Source organism: Strigops habroptila, chromosome 5 (assembly GCF_004027225.2).
Source record: "Strigops habroptila isolate Jane chromosome 5, bStrHab1.2.pri, whole genome shotgun sequence".
NCBI lineage: Eukaryota > Metazoa > Chordata > Aves > Psittaciformes > Psittacidae > Strigops > Strigops habroptila.
This window is the reverse complement of record NC_044281.2, coordinates 75,195,513-75,212,753: the sequence shown is the minus strand read 5'-3', so window position 1 is coordinate 75,212,753 and position 17,241 is coordinate 75,195,513. Positions and strand designations below refer to the sequence as shown.

General features: G+C 40.2%; 1 protein-coding gene across 1 annotated transcript in view; it reads left to right on the top strand.

Moving 5' to 3' along the window:
* HSPA12A (heat shock protein family A (Hsp70) member 12A) overlaps nucleotides 1–17,241 on the top strand; it is a 62,712-nt gene that overhangs the window by 28,606 nt on the left and 16,865 nt on the right. Inside the window, exon 6 of the mRNA XM_030487940.1 lies at nucleotides 1,484–1,600. Coding sequence (XP_030343800.1) covers nucleotides 1,484–1,600 — 117 coding nt within the window. The remainder of the gene's footprint in view (nucleotides 1–1,483; nucleotides 1,601–17,241) is intronic.

The window sequence follows — 17,241 nt, the reverse complement described above, 5'->3', positions numbered from 1 at the left end:
GAAATGTTGAAATACTCATTTCTCGTAATATTATTCTTGGGACACAAGGTTGTTTTTCATTTTCTTCTGTAAAATATATGTCCCCAGGAATCAGTTTTTGAGATTTAAAATCTCATATAAACAGTCAAACATAAGTTAAGTACTCACTGGCTTCAAGTGCACCACTGTAATGTCAACGTAAGCAAGTTGCTGGGTCAAATCAGTTTATTCATCCCAGCAAGCATTGTTTAAAATAGCCTTGTTAAAATGTAACCTACTTTTTTGGATGGGTTTAACTTACTCTCTGTGAGATCTCTTTATGGCAACAGGGAAACAATCTTGCCATTACAACTCCAATTCCTCATCTTGTCAAAGACTTAACTAGATTTTGGGCTTGATTGTGGAGTCACAGACTTGAACCCATGCATAGTCTGTGGAAATTCTTAGTGAATGTGAATACTGCTGGGTTCCATATATAAAATTGCTGTGCTGCCTGTTCCATATATTTGCTGCCTGTTCAGGGCTACATCCTTTCTTGACTTTAATAAATCCCTGTGATTTGTGTGTGCATGCTGAAACTAACTGGACAAGCAATGTAAATGAACTGTTACTTTGCACCATAATCTGTCCATTCCTAGTGCCTTGTGCAATATAAAGGTAGCACTTTTCCAGCCTGGGTTCTTGAACTGCAGCATAGCTAAACAAACACAACACCTTGGCACAGCACATGCAGAAACAGTTTTTTACATTCTAAAGGGCTGTTGTTCACCTTTCTGAACCTTTCGCTGTTTGGATGGAGATTTAGATAGGACATATGGTAATGACATTTTACTTGGAACCTTTCCCAAAACATGTCAGTATATCACCTAATTTGCAAATGCAATACAGACTTTCCTCTTTTTAAAGGGGAAAAAAGGGACAATAAAAGAACTAAACTGGTCTTGAATGTTTGCTTAAAGCAAAATTTTCAAGGAGCAATCAGTTATTTTTTTAAAGGGTTTAACTGTAACTTCCCCTTGTTAACCGAGTTGTAAAAAGTTGATTTAAAGGTAAGTGGTGTATAAAGAAGTCATTGAAAAACTCAGATTGTAAAACATAATGTTGATCAGTGATACCTCAGCTATTTTTCTGCATATTAATCAAGGTGCAAGTGTGAATTCTTCAAGCAAACAGCAAATCCCACACTGTGACTAAGAATATACATAAATGTTCTGTAATATTCAGCAGCGCAGGAACTGCTTTCAGAAAAACTAACTTTTCTACTTCATGTTAAGCAGTAAACTTTTCTATAGGCCTCCTTGAGAAGGCATCAACCCTAATCCCAGTTTTTGGCATAGTAAAGCATTCTTGACAGGTTGGCAATAATTCTGATTTGTAGCATAGATGGAACAGGAAAAGAGTTTAAAAGAGAAAGTTACTGTTACTAGAGCCAGCAGAAAAGAATGTTCTCTTATGAAGTGGACACCCATCATTTTGCATTGACCTCTGGTTTCATTTTATTTAGGAGCTCAGTGACCAAGGAGGCTCAGACTTTGAAAACACTGAAGTAAGATGGGTCATTACAGTGCCTGCTATTTGGAAGCAGCCTGCAAAGCAGTTTATGAGACAAGCTGCCTACAAGGTAAGATTACAGGCTGAACATAGAAAAGCCCCTTTAAAGCCCTAGTTGATAGGCTAAATGATAAACTTCATTTGGGACTATTAGCTCTGGTATAAACTGTATACAAATGGTCTAGAAAAGAGACTAGTAACACTAAAGAGGGGTTAACTCTACCAAGCAGTAGCTTTAAGTAATACATATTTACCTCTTAAATGCCTTTTTCTTTCTATTTACTTTTATATATTGGTATCCCTCACTCTGATGTTTTAGTCTTCTCGTGCACTCTGTTCCTGCTGAATTTGGTGCACGCGAAAGAGATGAAGTTTTGAGACCCAAGGGAAAGCTGATTTTAAAGTACAGCACACAGCTTGGTTTTTTTATTTTCTTTAGGTCATCACAGAGTTTTAAAGTAAAATAAAAATAAAAAATAAGGAAGAGGAGGGAAAGCAAAGAGCCTCCTCAGTGGGACTTTTTTCCCAGTTCCCATTTTCCCACAGTAGGAATGAAAGGATTGTGAACCGGACAGTCTGGATATAAAACTAAATTCAAATGTTATTTTCACCAGTAAGAGATCTATCTGCATTTTAACTCTTTCCCCTGAAACCTCCCCAAATATGTGCACTTTCCATATGCATGTCCTTTATTCCAAATTCAGTTTGTGTCTTTAACACACAAGATGTACACATTCTTCTTTTCATCAGGATATTCATTTTCTGTTTTGATTTCTATCTATTTTGGTCAGAGACTTGCATAACCCATTGGCAGCAGCAATGTGATGCACATTATGTAAAATACCTCTAGTACTTCATGAGTAATTTGCAGAGTGCTCCTGGGAAGCACCCAGCTTTTTCTAACTCTGTTTCTAACTATCTCTAATGTTGAGCAACATTTTTCTTAACAGTCTTTATTGTGGGATTGCTAATGCTAGTGCCAGAAGCAAAACACTCTTAAAGTTCTGATGGAAGGACACGGTTGTAGGTAAATCTGAAACGCTAGAGACCCATTCATTATCTCTGTATATTGTTGTCTGCCTGCTGTCTGTGTGCATGTGTGCTCGTGAACTGGGAGCTGTGTAAGGAGCAGGGCAGGGTAAAGTAGATCTCTTGGCATTTCTCATTTGTGGCACAATGGAATGTCGTTAATTAGTGTCTGTGTCTGTGGTTGTGTCTGTGATTGTTGTACTTCTATCGGCAAGCTTGATAAAACAGCAAAGACTGACAAGGCTTTTAACTCGGGGTGTGTGATCAATTGCAGGAAAACAGGAGTTTAGGGAAGTAATTGATGTTTATTTGACACATGGTTGATCTTTTCAAAGTAATGGGGGTGAAGAAAGAAGTGCAGAACATGGAGAATTCTGCATTGCCATTCAGTCTTTCAGATTCCTATGGCTGGATGCAACACGTTCCTCAAACCAGTATGGACAGATGGATCAGAAGTTGCAGCTCTTGTTGCTCTCTGTTGGAACATGCAAACATCTTGAAGATGAGAGCTTGTCCGACGAGTAGTTGGAGCATCAAGTGAAGTGTGAAAAGGCAGTGGCAGAAACTTTGCTACTGGAAATACACTGACATACAAGCAGTAGTCTAAGCTGAGTTAACTAGTGGGAAGTGTTAATGAGTTGTGGAAATGAGTAATCTGTAGCAAGTGATGTAGCGCTAGAAGAACAAAAATACTGATGGTTTCAGTCATTGGTTCACAATGTAAAGCCCAGACTTTCTGGAACGGTTAAATAGTTGTCTAGGCAAAGCTAAATATTGCATGGAATTAATGAAGTCAAGTAAGAAGTGTTGTAGATCTGCTTCTGCACTCAACATCCATCAGCTACAATCTCGGTGCACCTCTGACATCTCCTCATTCTGTCTTGCCTTAAACAAAACGTTGCTAGCCTGGAACTCTTAATCTGTCCAAGTGCTCCTGCGATGTCCCCTTCCAGCTGCTGTGCTGCTGTCTCATCTGAGTAATCTAGTTGTTCCCTTCAGCTCACAGCTCCTCCTCTCTCTTTCCATCCAGCCTGTCAAAATCCTGCTGGTTCTGTCAGCATGACAGCTTTTCCTCTCCATACATACTGCTGAGCTTTCATCAAAGCTGTCGCTGATTTTGCATCTTGGTTACTGCAACATCATTTCCTTGGCTTTGTAATCTGGCCTGTTTTGTATCTCTTCAGAGCACTGCTGTTAAAAGGGTTTTGTAGCCTCACATTTGACAGGGAATCAACCTACATTTGACTCCTTCATCTGTGTCATCTCACACATAAGCTGCATGTCCTGAACATGAACATCTGTAATGTTAAGTCATTTTCCTCCCCTGAAACCCTCTCTAAAATGCTGCAAAAACTTGATTGTGATTAACTTGCTAATATGTGAAAACTGCTCCTCATTGCTTCTCGCTGTTACTCTGCCTGCCCCATCTGCATTCATCTATTGTGCTTTTTGTCTCCGTAACTCTTTTTGTACTTGAGTTGTTACCGCTTCAAAGCAGGCATTTGTTTGTTCTCATTTGTCTTGCTTTCTAGGGCCTCCTGAGGGTCTAAGTCTGGTAGGCTGTAGAGAGCTGCATGACTTTGCATCTTCACTTTGCCGAATCAGAATTGCTTTATTCCTGAGTAACATTCACAGATGCTTCTTCCGGTCCCTCACGCTCACTTCTTGTGTGTCCAGAGATAGTTCTAAAACTGTGTGGCACTTGTTGACGTCTGGTCACACTCGGAGCTCTGTGGCTGGAGCAGAGCGTCATCTCTGTAGGACCTCCTTTGTCTTAAGTTTCCTTTCTCGAAGCATGTCTGCTGAGATTAATGTGCATTGAATCTATGTTTGTTACATCCTGAATAATGATTCTTAGGATGCATTAGTCGGGTTTGCAATTGTCTCCACCAGTGAAATATAAGGCATCATAAATAGCGTTAACTTTTCTTGTTTCTGTGTCCTAGTTGTTCCGTTTACAATTCTTTGCTTTGGTGTAGTTCTGTCAGAAGTGTGCTGTATTTACCAGTAGTAGAAGGAATCCCATTCTCATGAAGAACTCGCATCGTGAGTAATTAATTCAAATTGCTGATCTGTTTTCTTATTGTGGAGACCTTTGCAGTGCGGTCTGGTTGGACAGCATGGGGGAGAACTCCACCCCGCTCCTGTGGGTGGGACCTGCCCTTATTCTTGTCCTTGCAGAGGCAACGAAATGCCTGGGCTTTAGACCCCAACATGGAAAGATGACTTAGGTGTTGAGGCAAGCCACTTCCTGCTCCTGAACATGGCCTGGCACTTACAGCCTCATCACAATGGTGTGTGAACATGGACACAAACCCAGGATCCCACCTCTATCATCTGACGTCCTACCGACCCAAGAAAACTAAATGTTCTGTTAGTCTTGTATTACTGATGACAAAAAGCACTTTGCTGTCTTCATATATTACTATGAGCAGCACTCTTAATCCCTTATCCAAATGAAATTCAGGCACTGTACGTTGTTTGTTAGAGGAACACAGGGTCCAATACTCTTGGCAAAGTGTTTCTTTTAGTAAAAGCATTCTTCTAGCTCATCTTTCAGTACACATTCTTTGGGTACTGTAAGTGCAGAGCAGAATGTGCAGGCTGGAATTCCTTGAGCATGCCAGTAGGAATAAGCTTTTAAGGAAGAGTCTGGAATGTGGCAGGAGTATGTGAATGCAAAAGCTATAAAATAAGAAAATAAAACAGGGCATACCGAATGCATTCAGGGCAGAGCAAAGGGAAGGGAAAAAATAGTGCATTGCTATTTAGCTTGCCTTAAATAGTCTGTAGGCTTACAAACATCAGTCATCTGGTCTGCTTTGAGATGTTGAGGGTTCTTTTCTTTTTAATATGAACTGTTGATTTTGAAATGGAGTTCTAGAGCTCTGAAGTACATTTATATTTCAATTACACATAGCAAATAAAATCATTTGCATGGTGAGCTTGTATAATTAAACAGAGGCAGCCTAGGTTATAGGATTAAGCATGTGAGCTCTGGAATTCCAGAGTCTTTCTTTAACCAGCTCTTATGCCTAATATGTATTAATTTTTTCACATCAGTTTCATGATAGAATTGATGATGAGAATTATTTAACACATTGTGTTCCAAGGTTACATTACATTGATCAGTACTAGCCTGCTCTGTAGAAACCTGCAGAGAAAAGAAAACAAATTTGGTGAAAGAGTAATGTGACAGCACGTAAAATTCCTTGCTAATAAAAAAGTGATGTGAAGTGTGTTTGATTTTTAACAAGATGACTAGAAAGACTTAACCCAATTGACATCTGTAAAGCTGAGCTACGCTTATTCCGTTGTAGGTATATTCTTTGGTACATAAACCACACACAACTGAAATTTATTTGTCTAAGCACAATGTAGCAGACTTCTGCCTTATCTGCCTCCACTAACAAGTGCTGTTTCAAAGAGATCACCAGATTCCCAGTGCTGCTAATGCCTGCACATCATTGCCTTTTTATTTAGTTTATAGCAGAAATGCATTAACCATCCTGATTATTTATAGCTTCTGGGGTTCTCTTGAGTCCATACTTCCACTTTGGTGATATTACGATCTTTTTAATCATAAGGATTAAAATTAAGTGGTATGTTAGGGAGGATTCTGCATCTTGTAGCTGTGTTTAATTAGAGAAGGATAACTAATGGAGGAGTGAAGATTACAAAGTGGGAACTCAGCACAGTGGGAAATGTTGTACTAATTGATCTCAGTTTACACATTTTGATTACCCAGGCAGGCTCACATGAAAGCAGAGGCAGTTGACAAAGCCATCTGCTAATCATGTTCTGTACATTTCTGTTTGTCCACTTGTGTGGCACAAGTTGGATTATTTAGAGGTTTTCTTTTTATCTTGCTAAGCAAGTAAGATAGGAAAAAAATCTAAAATCTTAGATTTAACTACAAAGAGAAGAGATTACATGCTGTAAGTGGAACTGTAGTGAAAAATCAGAAAGCCCAAGGTACAAAATCAGGTGTAAATAACAGAAAATAGCAAGTGTACAGTTTTGTTTACAAAACTGCTCTCAGTCAGTACCATTTCTATTGCTTTAATAAATCAGCCTGAGCCATAGGGACCTACAATGAGGATATTGTGAAACAAAGGAAAGGTGGGAGCCTGAGATGCAAGCAGGATACTTAAATAGGAAGAGAGTCAGGCTTTGCTGTTGTGGTAACTGGTGCATTCCCACGGTACAAAAAGCGTTTCCAGAATACCATAACATGAAAAATTTAAAAGCTTATGAGAATTTAATTGCTTCATTTTTCTAATGCAAGCTACTCATAAAACTTGCAACTAATGTCCTCGTGCACCTTAGGGCATATAATGTAATGCAGCAAAAACTTCTTGGTAATGCCTCTTAGAGCTAAGCTTTCCTTTACTGCACAAATGTGATCTGTGGCAACAGTCACTTGGGACTGAGCTGCAACAGCATTACCCTGGTTGGAAATATGGTCTCATTGCCACTGTGGTCCCATTTACCATCAACCTGTCAGTGAATGTAAACTATCCCTTAGCATATTATCATTCAGCAATATGTGAGTCAGCTTTAGTAATGCTGATCTGGATTTATTTGTGGTCCCAATACCTGTGAAAATTTTGGAGGAATGAAAGGGCAGAGACACAACAAAACAGAACAAGCAACTTGGAGATTTATTTCTTGTGCAAAGAAAAAAGTTGGTGATTTCAGAGTCTTGTGGTTGTACTTTACCTTGTAAGAGATCCAAGAGTCATCATTGAGATGTTTCCTTCCTTATGTTCCACTTTCTTTCCTCAAGGCCTGCTCATCACCACATGCTGCAATACTAATTTCCAAGCCACTCTGCTCAGACATCTCTTGGATTCATCCATCTCACTGTTTTAACCTGAGTGTTAAACTACAGAGCTTTTTCCTAGAAAAGTGAAGTATAATTGGAAGAGGAGATTTTTAGATAGCAACAGGAATAATCCCCTCGACATGCCATAAAGAGAAAGTAGAACTTCCACATCTCTCTGTCTGGAAAGCAGCCACTTCCAGAAATTCAGTTCCACTGGGCATGTTCTAGAGGCAGTGGAGAACAGACGGTACATACTGGGGGTATGTAAGTCCTCATTTTCTGTCTGAATAAGGACAGCAGAATCTTTTTACACTGGGAGAGATTGAGGGCAGACTGCCATACAGTGCAAAATAGCAACTGAATTTTCACACCACTCTTCCTAATAGTTGGCAAAAGGCAGCTGAAACAGTTTCCACTAAAAGTGTTCCATGGATGCACCTCCTGGTGATGCAGGTTCCCATACAGGGCAGAAGAGAAGAAAGCAGGAGGCTTACTACAGGGATATAGGTTCTGTGACTGCACCAGGGAGCATTCAGACAGCAGTACGTTTGGAGTTTTGGATGCTGTCTTGTGCTGCTGGGAGATGTGGCAGCCCTTCCCCATCTCTCCTCAGTCTCTTCAAAACATATGTGAACACTCAGAGAGCCGCCACCACTGCTGTGGCTGTGGCTGGTGCACATCTGAGCTCATGAGCTTGTTGTGTGCTGATGTGCACAAAGAGGGGAATCAAAAACTGAGGGGGTAGAACAGGCAGTGGTATGTGGCAGTTCCTGCTGACCCTGTTCCCAGACCCTCCCACAGGTGCAGTACACACATTTTCCTACCCTTCTCTTTCTTTGATTTCAATCTCTCACCTTTGCCGAGACAGAACATTGATTCTTTCCTTCCACATTAGCCCTCAGGTCTACAGGGCCCCTTAAAACCCCAGAATCATCTCTGTGGTCAGTTCAGCATGAACAGTCTTTTCCTTTGAGAGGTAAGAAAATAACCAACAGTCCTTAAAAATTAAAGGTGTATTTTTTCAATGAAAGCATAACTTCAGAATAAACAGCTGGTTTACATTTCTGGGTGATTTCTGACAGGTATAAAGCAGCTCAAGATTGTCCCAAGGACCTTTTTCTTTGAGTTGTAGCACATGTGTGCTAGTTTTGGGGTAGGGTGGAGCTCCCTTGTCAGAGCCATCACAGCACAATTTTGAATTACACATTTCCTCAGGCCTTTGAACTAAGACAAACCAGTGAAAGGACTTGCTCTAACTGTCAGAGGAGGGTGGCAATTTCAAAGGGTTAACAGAGAGAAGCCTTTTTGGTCACCATTGTTCTTTTCTGCAAGAAGCCACATTTACCTTAGCATTTGGACTAGAAGTCTAATCTTAATCCTTGTAACATTTAGACAGTCAATACTGTCTAAATGTCTATTAATTCAGTATTCTGCAATTCTGCTAGTGTCACATCTAGGGATTTGGCAATATTTCCTCTTCCTGATCTTCTTATTGCTTCTACTACACAGGAGAACTTCATGTTTCACAGAATCCTAGAATGGTTTGGGTTGGAAGGGACCTTAAAGCTCATCCAGTTCCAACCCCCTGCCACGGGCAGGGACACCTTCCACTAGAGCAGGTTGCTCCAAGCCACATCTAAGTATTTCCCTGAGTAATACTTCGTAGACCTCAGGAGCTCTTGAAATTTTCTGCTGCTTTTCCTTCTCTGGCTTCCATTATGCATTTTAGGCGTTTCAGAGTTTGTATTATATCCTACTTGTGATAAATTTTATTGTTTTGTAAATTTAAAAAGGGAAATTTATAATACAAAATCCACAAGACCTGATGAGTGTGGGGTTTAATAATAGAATCAAATAGTGCTGATAGTCCAAAAGAATTCCAAGTTCAGGTTGAAAATACAAAGAATATGTTATAAAAACAGTGTATAAAATATAAAGTATAGAAATGCACAGGTAAAGCAATCTGAACTCTTAGCTGGGTAACAGCAACCCCAGGAAAAAAGAAACTGAGGCAGTCTGACCATGCTTAGCAAAGGCATTTATCTCAATATGACAGCCTAGCCATCTCTAACAGATTGGTTTATCTAATCAGTGACCACACAAATGCAGCAGTTCAGGCTGTAGCCGGTGCACAAAACTCATTATTCAGAGTGTGCTGGGAGTAAAAGTCACACTTCATTACAGTTCCAGGTGCCACATTTATCTTCTTGCTTTTCAGAATGGGATAATGCCATAGTTTCTGAACTATAGCCATTGGGAGGGAGCAATGTTACAGGCTGTACTTTTATTTCTTCTCATAGGAGCAGCATTATTGATAGATTAGTAAACAGAAGTGAAATATCAAATGAGTTTTTGCTTTGGTCCAAACCAGCCTGCTAAGTAGCATGATAAGGTATGTGTATGATGGAGATAGCCAGCTTGATTATTCAGAGTCTAAGCACCCCCATTCCAACAAATTACAGCAGTAGCTCCATTGTAAACCTTGATATTGAGTTGGATACTCATAAATTGATGCATTTGCTTGAGTGGATTGTTTCACAAAGTTTGGTCTAAGTGAGTTGCAAAATGGGAAGCTTTTAGCAGGCTGAAAGCAGAAGAATTGAGCTTCAAGTCCAGGTCTGCTATTTGCATTCTCATGCATTTAAGCGCTAGACCAAGTTTTCTCTGCAACCAAATACAGGAAAATGAATTAATTAGGAACTGAATTTCCATCTCTGACAAGACACTGGACTGAGGGAGATATTTTTGGTGCAGATTGTATTAATGTTTTAAACCCAACTTGTTCATCCTTGATGCATTAAACAAATTGCTTTTTCTATATTAAATCGCTTTTTAAAGTGACCGATGGTGATGGCTGATGTTTAAGGCTAAAAGACTGTTTAGGACTGTCATGCTCTTCATATTTTCAGATTTTAAAAGTATAACTTTCAGAATAAAAATAAGGTGTACTGTGACAAATGTTTCCTTTTGAGCCCAAGACACATAAAGTTCTAATTGCAAAAATGGCTGAGCTCTGTATTGAAACTAGTGGGGCCCTGGATAACTGCAGGCTTTTTACAGTGAGTCTGGTACTGGTGTCATACTGTCAGACATAATGATGCAGGCAAGGATTTGACATGGAATTCACAAAGACAAGGAATGAGAAAGTATGTAGGTCTTTGGCATTTGGGAAAGCTTCCTACAGTTGTTCTCAATGTATAATACCTGCACCATTTCAGAATTGTAGAAGCATTCTGAATTGTAGCAGATCATTTAGTCTGACCTTCCATTTGAAGCAGGGTTATTGCACCACCAGGTCAGCAGTGGCTTTCTTTAGCCAAGTTTTAACAATCTCTAAGGACAACGATGCCTCTTGGGCAGCTGATCACTTTCCTAGTAAAAAGGGGTTTTTGTAATACCCAATTGGAGCTCTACAAGCTGCAATATGTAGCTGTTGCCCCTTCTTATATCTCCTGGCAAGACTGGGAAAAGCTCTGTTCTGCTCTCCTTGTATATCTGCTCTTCAGATAGCTGCAGGCACTGTTAGAATGCTCCTTGGCTGCCTCTTCACCAGACTAAACAAACGCAGCTCCCTTAGTCTCTCATTACAGAGAATGTTCTCTAGCAGCCCTTGTCAAACCTCTCCACTTTCTTCATGTCTGTCTTGAACTGAGGGGAGCAGAAGTCTTGGTTGATTACCTTTACAGAGCTCAACCTGTAGCCATTACTCATGGAAATTAGCAGTCATGAATACTTACACTGAGAAGTAACCAGGAAGTAAGTGCTGTAGTAGAGTGCTCTAAGTGATTCTAGTGGTTTCTTTGGAATTAACAATAATAATAATAGCTTACACAGTGATTACATATTTTCATCCCAGCTTTTTGAAGTTGGTATCCAAGATTTCTTCCATCATAAACCTAAATCTAATTATAAATAAAATGCTAATCTAAGCCTCTTGCCCCTTCAACATATACGTTCATGCACAAACTTTTAAAGGGGAGTAGTGTTGCTATTAACTGAAATTAATGCATATCTTGTCTGGTGATGTTCGCCAAACCAGCTATATGGGTACAAGTATGAGGTACCTTTTTATCATCTACCCTGATTTCCTGCAGGTTAGAGGATTTCACCTAAAAACTTCCTTCACAAGAGTTCATAGTTTGTGAGTTCTACCTCTGAAGTGTGAGCAGCAGTAAATTCAGCCAACAGGCTGTAGGAAGGCTGTGAATTTTCTGTGGGTTAGTTGCTTTGTATGAGCTTCTGGTATGGGCAAGCCCTGGGAATTCAGAAAGCACTGCAAAGCCCACGCTCTGGTATTTTGAAAGCAAGGAAAAACTGTTTAAATATATAGTAACAGTATGTACTTTATCTTGGCAGGAGGGGAGATATCTGGAGTCTCAGAGAGGTCTCAGGATAATCCCCAAATCCTAAGGACAATTTAAAGGCCAATTTTTACATTGGGGTCCATCCCTTTATGTCTTTCAGGTTACTTAATCGCTTATGCTCATGCAAAGTGAATAAATGAAAACTATTACAGGGGTCTCTTAGCTTCCAGTTTTGTGCCCCTTCCATTAAACGATGGCTTTTCCACCTTTCCTCTTGCATAATTTTTATTTCCCTTGTTGCAAAATGAATTATCTTCCCATAGCCTGAAATATATGCTCTCTCAAGCAGTTTTCTCATGGAGAGATGAGTGTCTTTGTCCTGTCACTTACCTGTACAGATGGGAAGCTGACACTAAAGGAATTCTACAGCTGTGATACTTATCCACTATACTCTCACTTGTGAAATGCAAAATACCAGTGATACCTGATCAGAATAGGATGAAAGACAGCTGTGCCACAAACCTAATTTTAGCTCAACAGGCAACAATAGTGTGAAAATATATATATTTATGTGTATCTGTTATGTATATGCTTGTATGTGTAGCAAATGTTACTGAAGAGAAAGCAAAAAGCTCTTGGTTCTGTAAAGCAAAAAGTGCTGTTATGACACTGTAGATGTCAGATCTTTGCAGGGTCAACCACCGCCCAAACATTGCATTTCTGGATTTAAAAAAAAAAAAAAAAAGGAGAAATTAAAAGAAAAATGTTAATTCTCAGTTTTCATCTAGGCCCTTAAATCCTGAGGACGAAGTTTTGAAAGGAGGAAAAAGCGCCCATCAGCTCTTCCTCTTGCCTTTGGCAAACCCAGCTTGTTCCCTGTGGTCACTAAGAGGAATCTGGGTGCCTTTAAAAATCCTGTTTGTTTTGTGGCTGTTGGGCAACTTTAAGAATCTGTCTTTGAAGAGAGAAGTGGCCTGAGCTAAATGGGCTGTCTGACCTCACTCTGTGGTGTTTATTCATGATACTTACTATACTGCAGTACTCATCATCGTGCTGAAGGCTAATGGCACACATAGAATCATAGAATGGTTAGGGTTGGAAAGGACCTTAACATCACCGGGTATGTGATGGCATAGTGATTTGCAAACATTTGTTGTGAAGGTTTCTTAAGTCTCAGGGCTGAAGATACAGCAAAACTGTGCTTTTCATGCAGCTTTGTGCAATCTACTAGTCCCACTCCCTGCCAACCCAGCTCCCCTTTGTGCGCCTCTTTGTGATAATGCAGAGAGTCTTTTCCCTTGTTGCTCATCTTCTTTCCTGGCATGCTCTGCCTCCATAATTAGATCTCAGTCGTTTATTTGTGACATCCCAGTTTGATGCCATAGAAGTGGAGAAAGTGCTAGCTAGCGGAAAAGGAGGAGGATTAGAGGAGCTCACTTACCAAGGCACTAAGTGGATGGTGTTATCATGAATCCGTTAACACAATGAACTGATTAGTTTAAGGAGTGTAAATTTCACAAGGCACTTAATTTCCAACTGCTGCTTTGTGCTGCCTTGATTTAGCCACACAATACTTTCTTCATACGGGCTGCACAGTGCTCAACTTGCAATCATAGCTTTCTTATTGTTACTAAGTATAATAAATATCTTGGACTATAGAAAAATGTTGCTATTAATTCACAGCTTCTGTTACTTTGACTGAATGATGTTGTCCCACAGGACTTCATTTCCTAATGAACCACATTCTCTTTCATGGACTCCAACTTCTAAATCTTATCTCTGGTGCCTACAAAAGTGGCTTTAGTGATAACACAGGTTTAAAAGGTTCTTCCTACCATGCAGAAGAATGCATTCTTACTCTCATCTAGTCTGCAGCATTGCTTCAGAAGTGATTAAAGTTGGTGGAGGTGGTAGACTGTAAAAGCAGAATGGGGAGCCAAGGCTGTGATGGAGCTACCCCTGCAGCTTCTGCACATGCACAAATTGAAGCTTGCTTTTTGGTGAAGAGTGGCATTTGGCTGGGACAAGGAAGCGAAGTTCTGGGGTTGTGAATTCCTATCTCATTGTGAGTTCCTGTGAAACATTAGCCAAGGCTTTTCGTCTCTGTGCCATGTTTTTCCAACTATCTAATGAGGGTGGTGGTTCTTGCATGTGTTTATCTGTTTAGTCTATTTATGCAACATTTTTGTATCTGGTAATGCCTTATTAATTGTGAATGCAGTGCCTATGGCACTGACACAGTACTGAATCAGGTCTTAGACAACTACAAAATTCGTCAAAGCAGTAACTTAGCATTCATCCAGTCGGACCTCATTCTTAGTTTGTTTCTCTTTCTGAAAGATCCAATTTAACTGCCATGACAGTAATATAGTATATGACTCTACACTTAGTTTACAAAATGTTTTCCTTTAGTGGTTTTCAATGCATAAAGGACAAAAGCACTAGTATACCTATTCTTCAAGTAGATAGCCTGAGCTAGTAAGAATTAGAGTCTGCCAAGATCATCTCACTGGTTAGTAGTGCAACAGAAAGTAAAATCTACTTCTCCTGACTATAAGCACAGTTTTTATCCAGAGAAAGTGCACTTCTTAATATTTATGAGTATATGTTGCAATAATTACTTGCTCCATTTGACCCTGAAAGTGATGTAGCAAGTATTACTAAAAAAATAAAAGGGTCTGAATCAGATTCTTTTTCTCTAGTTCAAAGAACTGGTCTGAACTACTCCCTGGACCAAAGGGCAATCAAGGGGTCAGAGTGGCCTCAGTGCTCCTCTTGCAGCAGTGAAGACCACTCTGCAAGTTAATGTGGGCATTAGCACTGACATAGACTTAGCTGCAGTTTGCTGTGGCCCTGACTAGATTCTGGTGAAACAGGAGTCAAGACCAGAATACCTGCACAGATCTGACTAATCCCAAACCTTTAGAGTGCTTTTTTGTAACTCCGTTATTTCCAGTATGTGCTGACTGTTACACATTTCTCTTATACTTATTGAACCTTTCTTAGGGGCTATGTTAAGATTAATGTCTATTTTCACCATATTTTTGCCATAAGGAAGATGCTGATTTTATAATATTAAATACATCTGCACCTTAACAGGGTGAGGCTTTTCTGGCTATGTTAACATAACACTGAGGTGCATGAGGCATTGTTAGATATTAGGAAGAAGTTCTTCCCTATGAGGGTGGTGAGACACTGGCACAGGTTGCCCAGAGAAGCTGTGGCTGCCCCATACCTGGCAATGTTCAAGAACGGGGCTTGGAGCAACCTGCTCTAGTTGAAGGTGTCCCTGCCCATGGCAGGGCTTGGAACTAGATGAGCTTTAAGGTCCCTTCCAACCCAAACTTCATGGCATGGGGCCAGGTTAATCCCATGAGCTGCTGCTTTCCCTCCTCACCTGGCAGGGCAGCACTGCCAGCATGTGGAGCAGCCCACAGCTTCAGTTGGTTTTGACAGCTATGCTATAGCATAGCTTCTTCTTCCACACAACCTCAGGGACATAAAGGTCTTCATTATTGTCCATACAAACTTAACGCAAATAGTTTCCTTTTGGATGGAGAATAGTTCTTGGAAGGTCTGCAGAAGACAGGGCAGTGTTTGACCATTGCTGTTGTGCCCCTAATGTAGTTTCATCCTGCAGGTTTGTCCCTTTTTAGTGACCTGGCTCCAAAAAGAAGCTAAACCTCTGCAGTGGTCTTGTTAAAGTGTGTGTGCCTGCCTGTGTTATCATGCAATGTTGATGGAAGGGGAGGAGATTCAGAAGTGATTGAAAATAGGCTGCTGTGTATAGGAAAACATGATTATGTGTTCCCTAATGATGGGAAAAGCTGCTGTGTGAGCTGGGAGCCTCCAAGCCATCAGTCAGCTGTGAGAGTTCAAAAGTTTTAGTATTCATAGAACAAGTTTGACACTAAAGGTTTTTGAGTGGAGAGCATTTCCTGGCAGGTGAAGCACGAGGAAGTAAAGGTGAATACAAAATACATGGGACTGGGCTTCAGTTAACATACTATTCTAATAATAAATCAACATCTTAAATTCAACAGATGGAGTACTATTTTCTGTATGTGTGATTTTTGCAGTATTTTAGACCTTAGTATCAGTTCTTTTAATCAGTTTTATAACTCACAGAAATGGGTGCACTCCATGTAAAGGACTTTCTTTGTGGCACAAGTCAGTGGTTGGGCTTTTCTTTTTGCCTTTAAAAACATGTCTGAGGTATCTCTCTGCAAAAGCAAAAAAGGAAATTAGCCATGGCTTTCAGTAGTCTGAAAGAATAGTAATAGGAAATGTGTACCTGGTCAATGATGGTGCATTTCCTAACATGCTATTGCTTTTGAGGTTACCATGGGGTGATAAATAATGCCTGATAGCACACAAGTATTTTGCTTGGCTGTGATACGAAATACAGCAGTACTTCAGCTAAACACTGATGCTTCTCATTAAGGCAGCTTTCGGAGATGGGAGCTTTTCATCTAGGCCTACCTCATGGCTTTCATTGCCTTTTTAAAAGGCTCAAACTACATGGAAGATTCTAGTATAATACTGTATTTAAGGCTATATGCATTACAATATTATAAAAAATAAAAGCAATGTGCATTGCTTTTTTTCATTGTGTGTCATGGCATGTGAGGATGGGTTTTAAAAGTAGCATCTTTTAATCTGGGGTAGCAATGATTCTGTTAGGAATGGAAGTGAATGCCATTCACTTCACAGTGAATGGAAGGAGTGAATATCATTTAGTTCTCTGGAAGGGCTCAGACTCCTGTAGCAAGCTTCAGTCCAGACCTGAATATTTGCTAATGATGAATTAGTCTAATGTTTGGCAGCTAATGCTGTTCAGGGAATCAGGAATGTGTTTGCGGTCAGCTGTGGCTCTCGTCTGGTGACACATCTCTGGCTACAAAACCAGAGCTAATGCGCCAGGTTGAGAACTCACCTGCATCTGGATGGTAAAGTTATTTGTGCTGCAGTGTGTGAGGCTTTGAAGCACTTGGAGGTTTGCTGTTGATGATGCATCTTGGTGAATGAATAGCAAGGCACTAGCACCAGCTCACAGAGCTGTTTACTGGAGTGAGGGAAAACCTGGGCGTTCTCTTGTCAAAGCATGAAATCCTAGTCCTCAGGCTTGTGAGCAAAGGGAGTTTGGGGCAGTCTTTTAAAGTAGTTCTTTTCATGGCATTCTTTGATTCTTCCAGGTATATAAATGCATCAGTGTCCTGGAAATGAATTCATTTTTAAGAACCTTCTGGTGCTTAAAGGATTTTTGTAATTCCATGATGGGTTTTCCACGTCTGCATTTTTGGGAAAACTGCTGCCTGCTTGCTTCATGTTTCATAAGTGATGACTGGGTTTGTATTACGTATAATGGTGGAAAGAAAATCTCCTTAGCAGACTGGAGTCAAGACATGGCTCTGTTATAAAGTCTGCTCTAGGCAAAAGCAACATGATGCATCTGTGCCACTGCCAGAATCATCTATATAAAGTTGAATAGCAAGACACTGTTTAGATCTGTCCCGTTCAAACCTGTTAACTTGTGAATCTCAGTCCTTA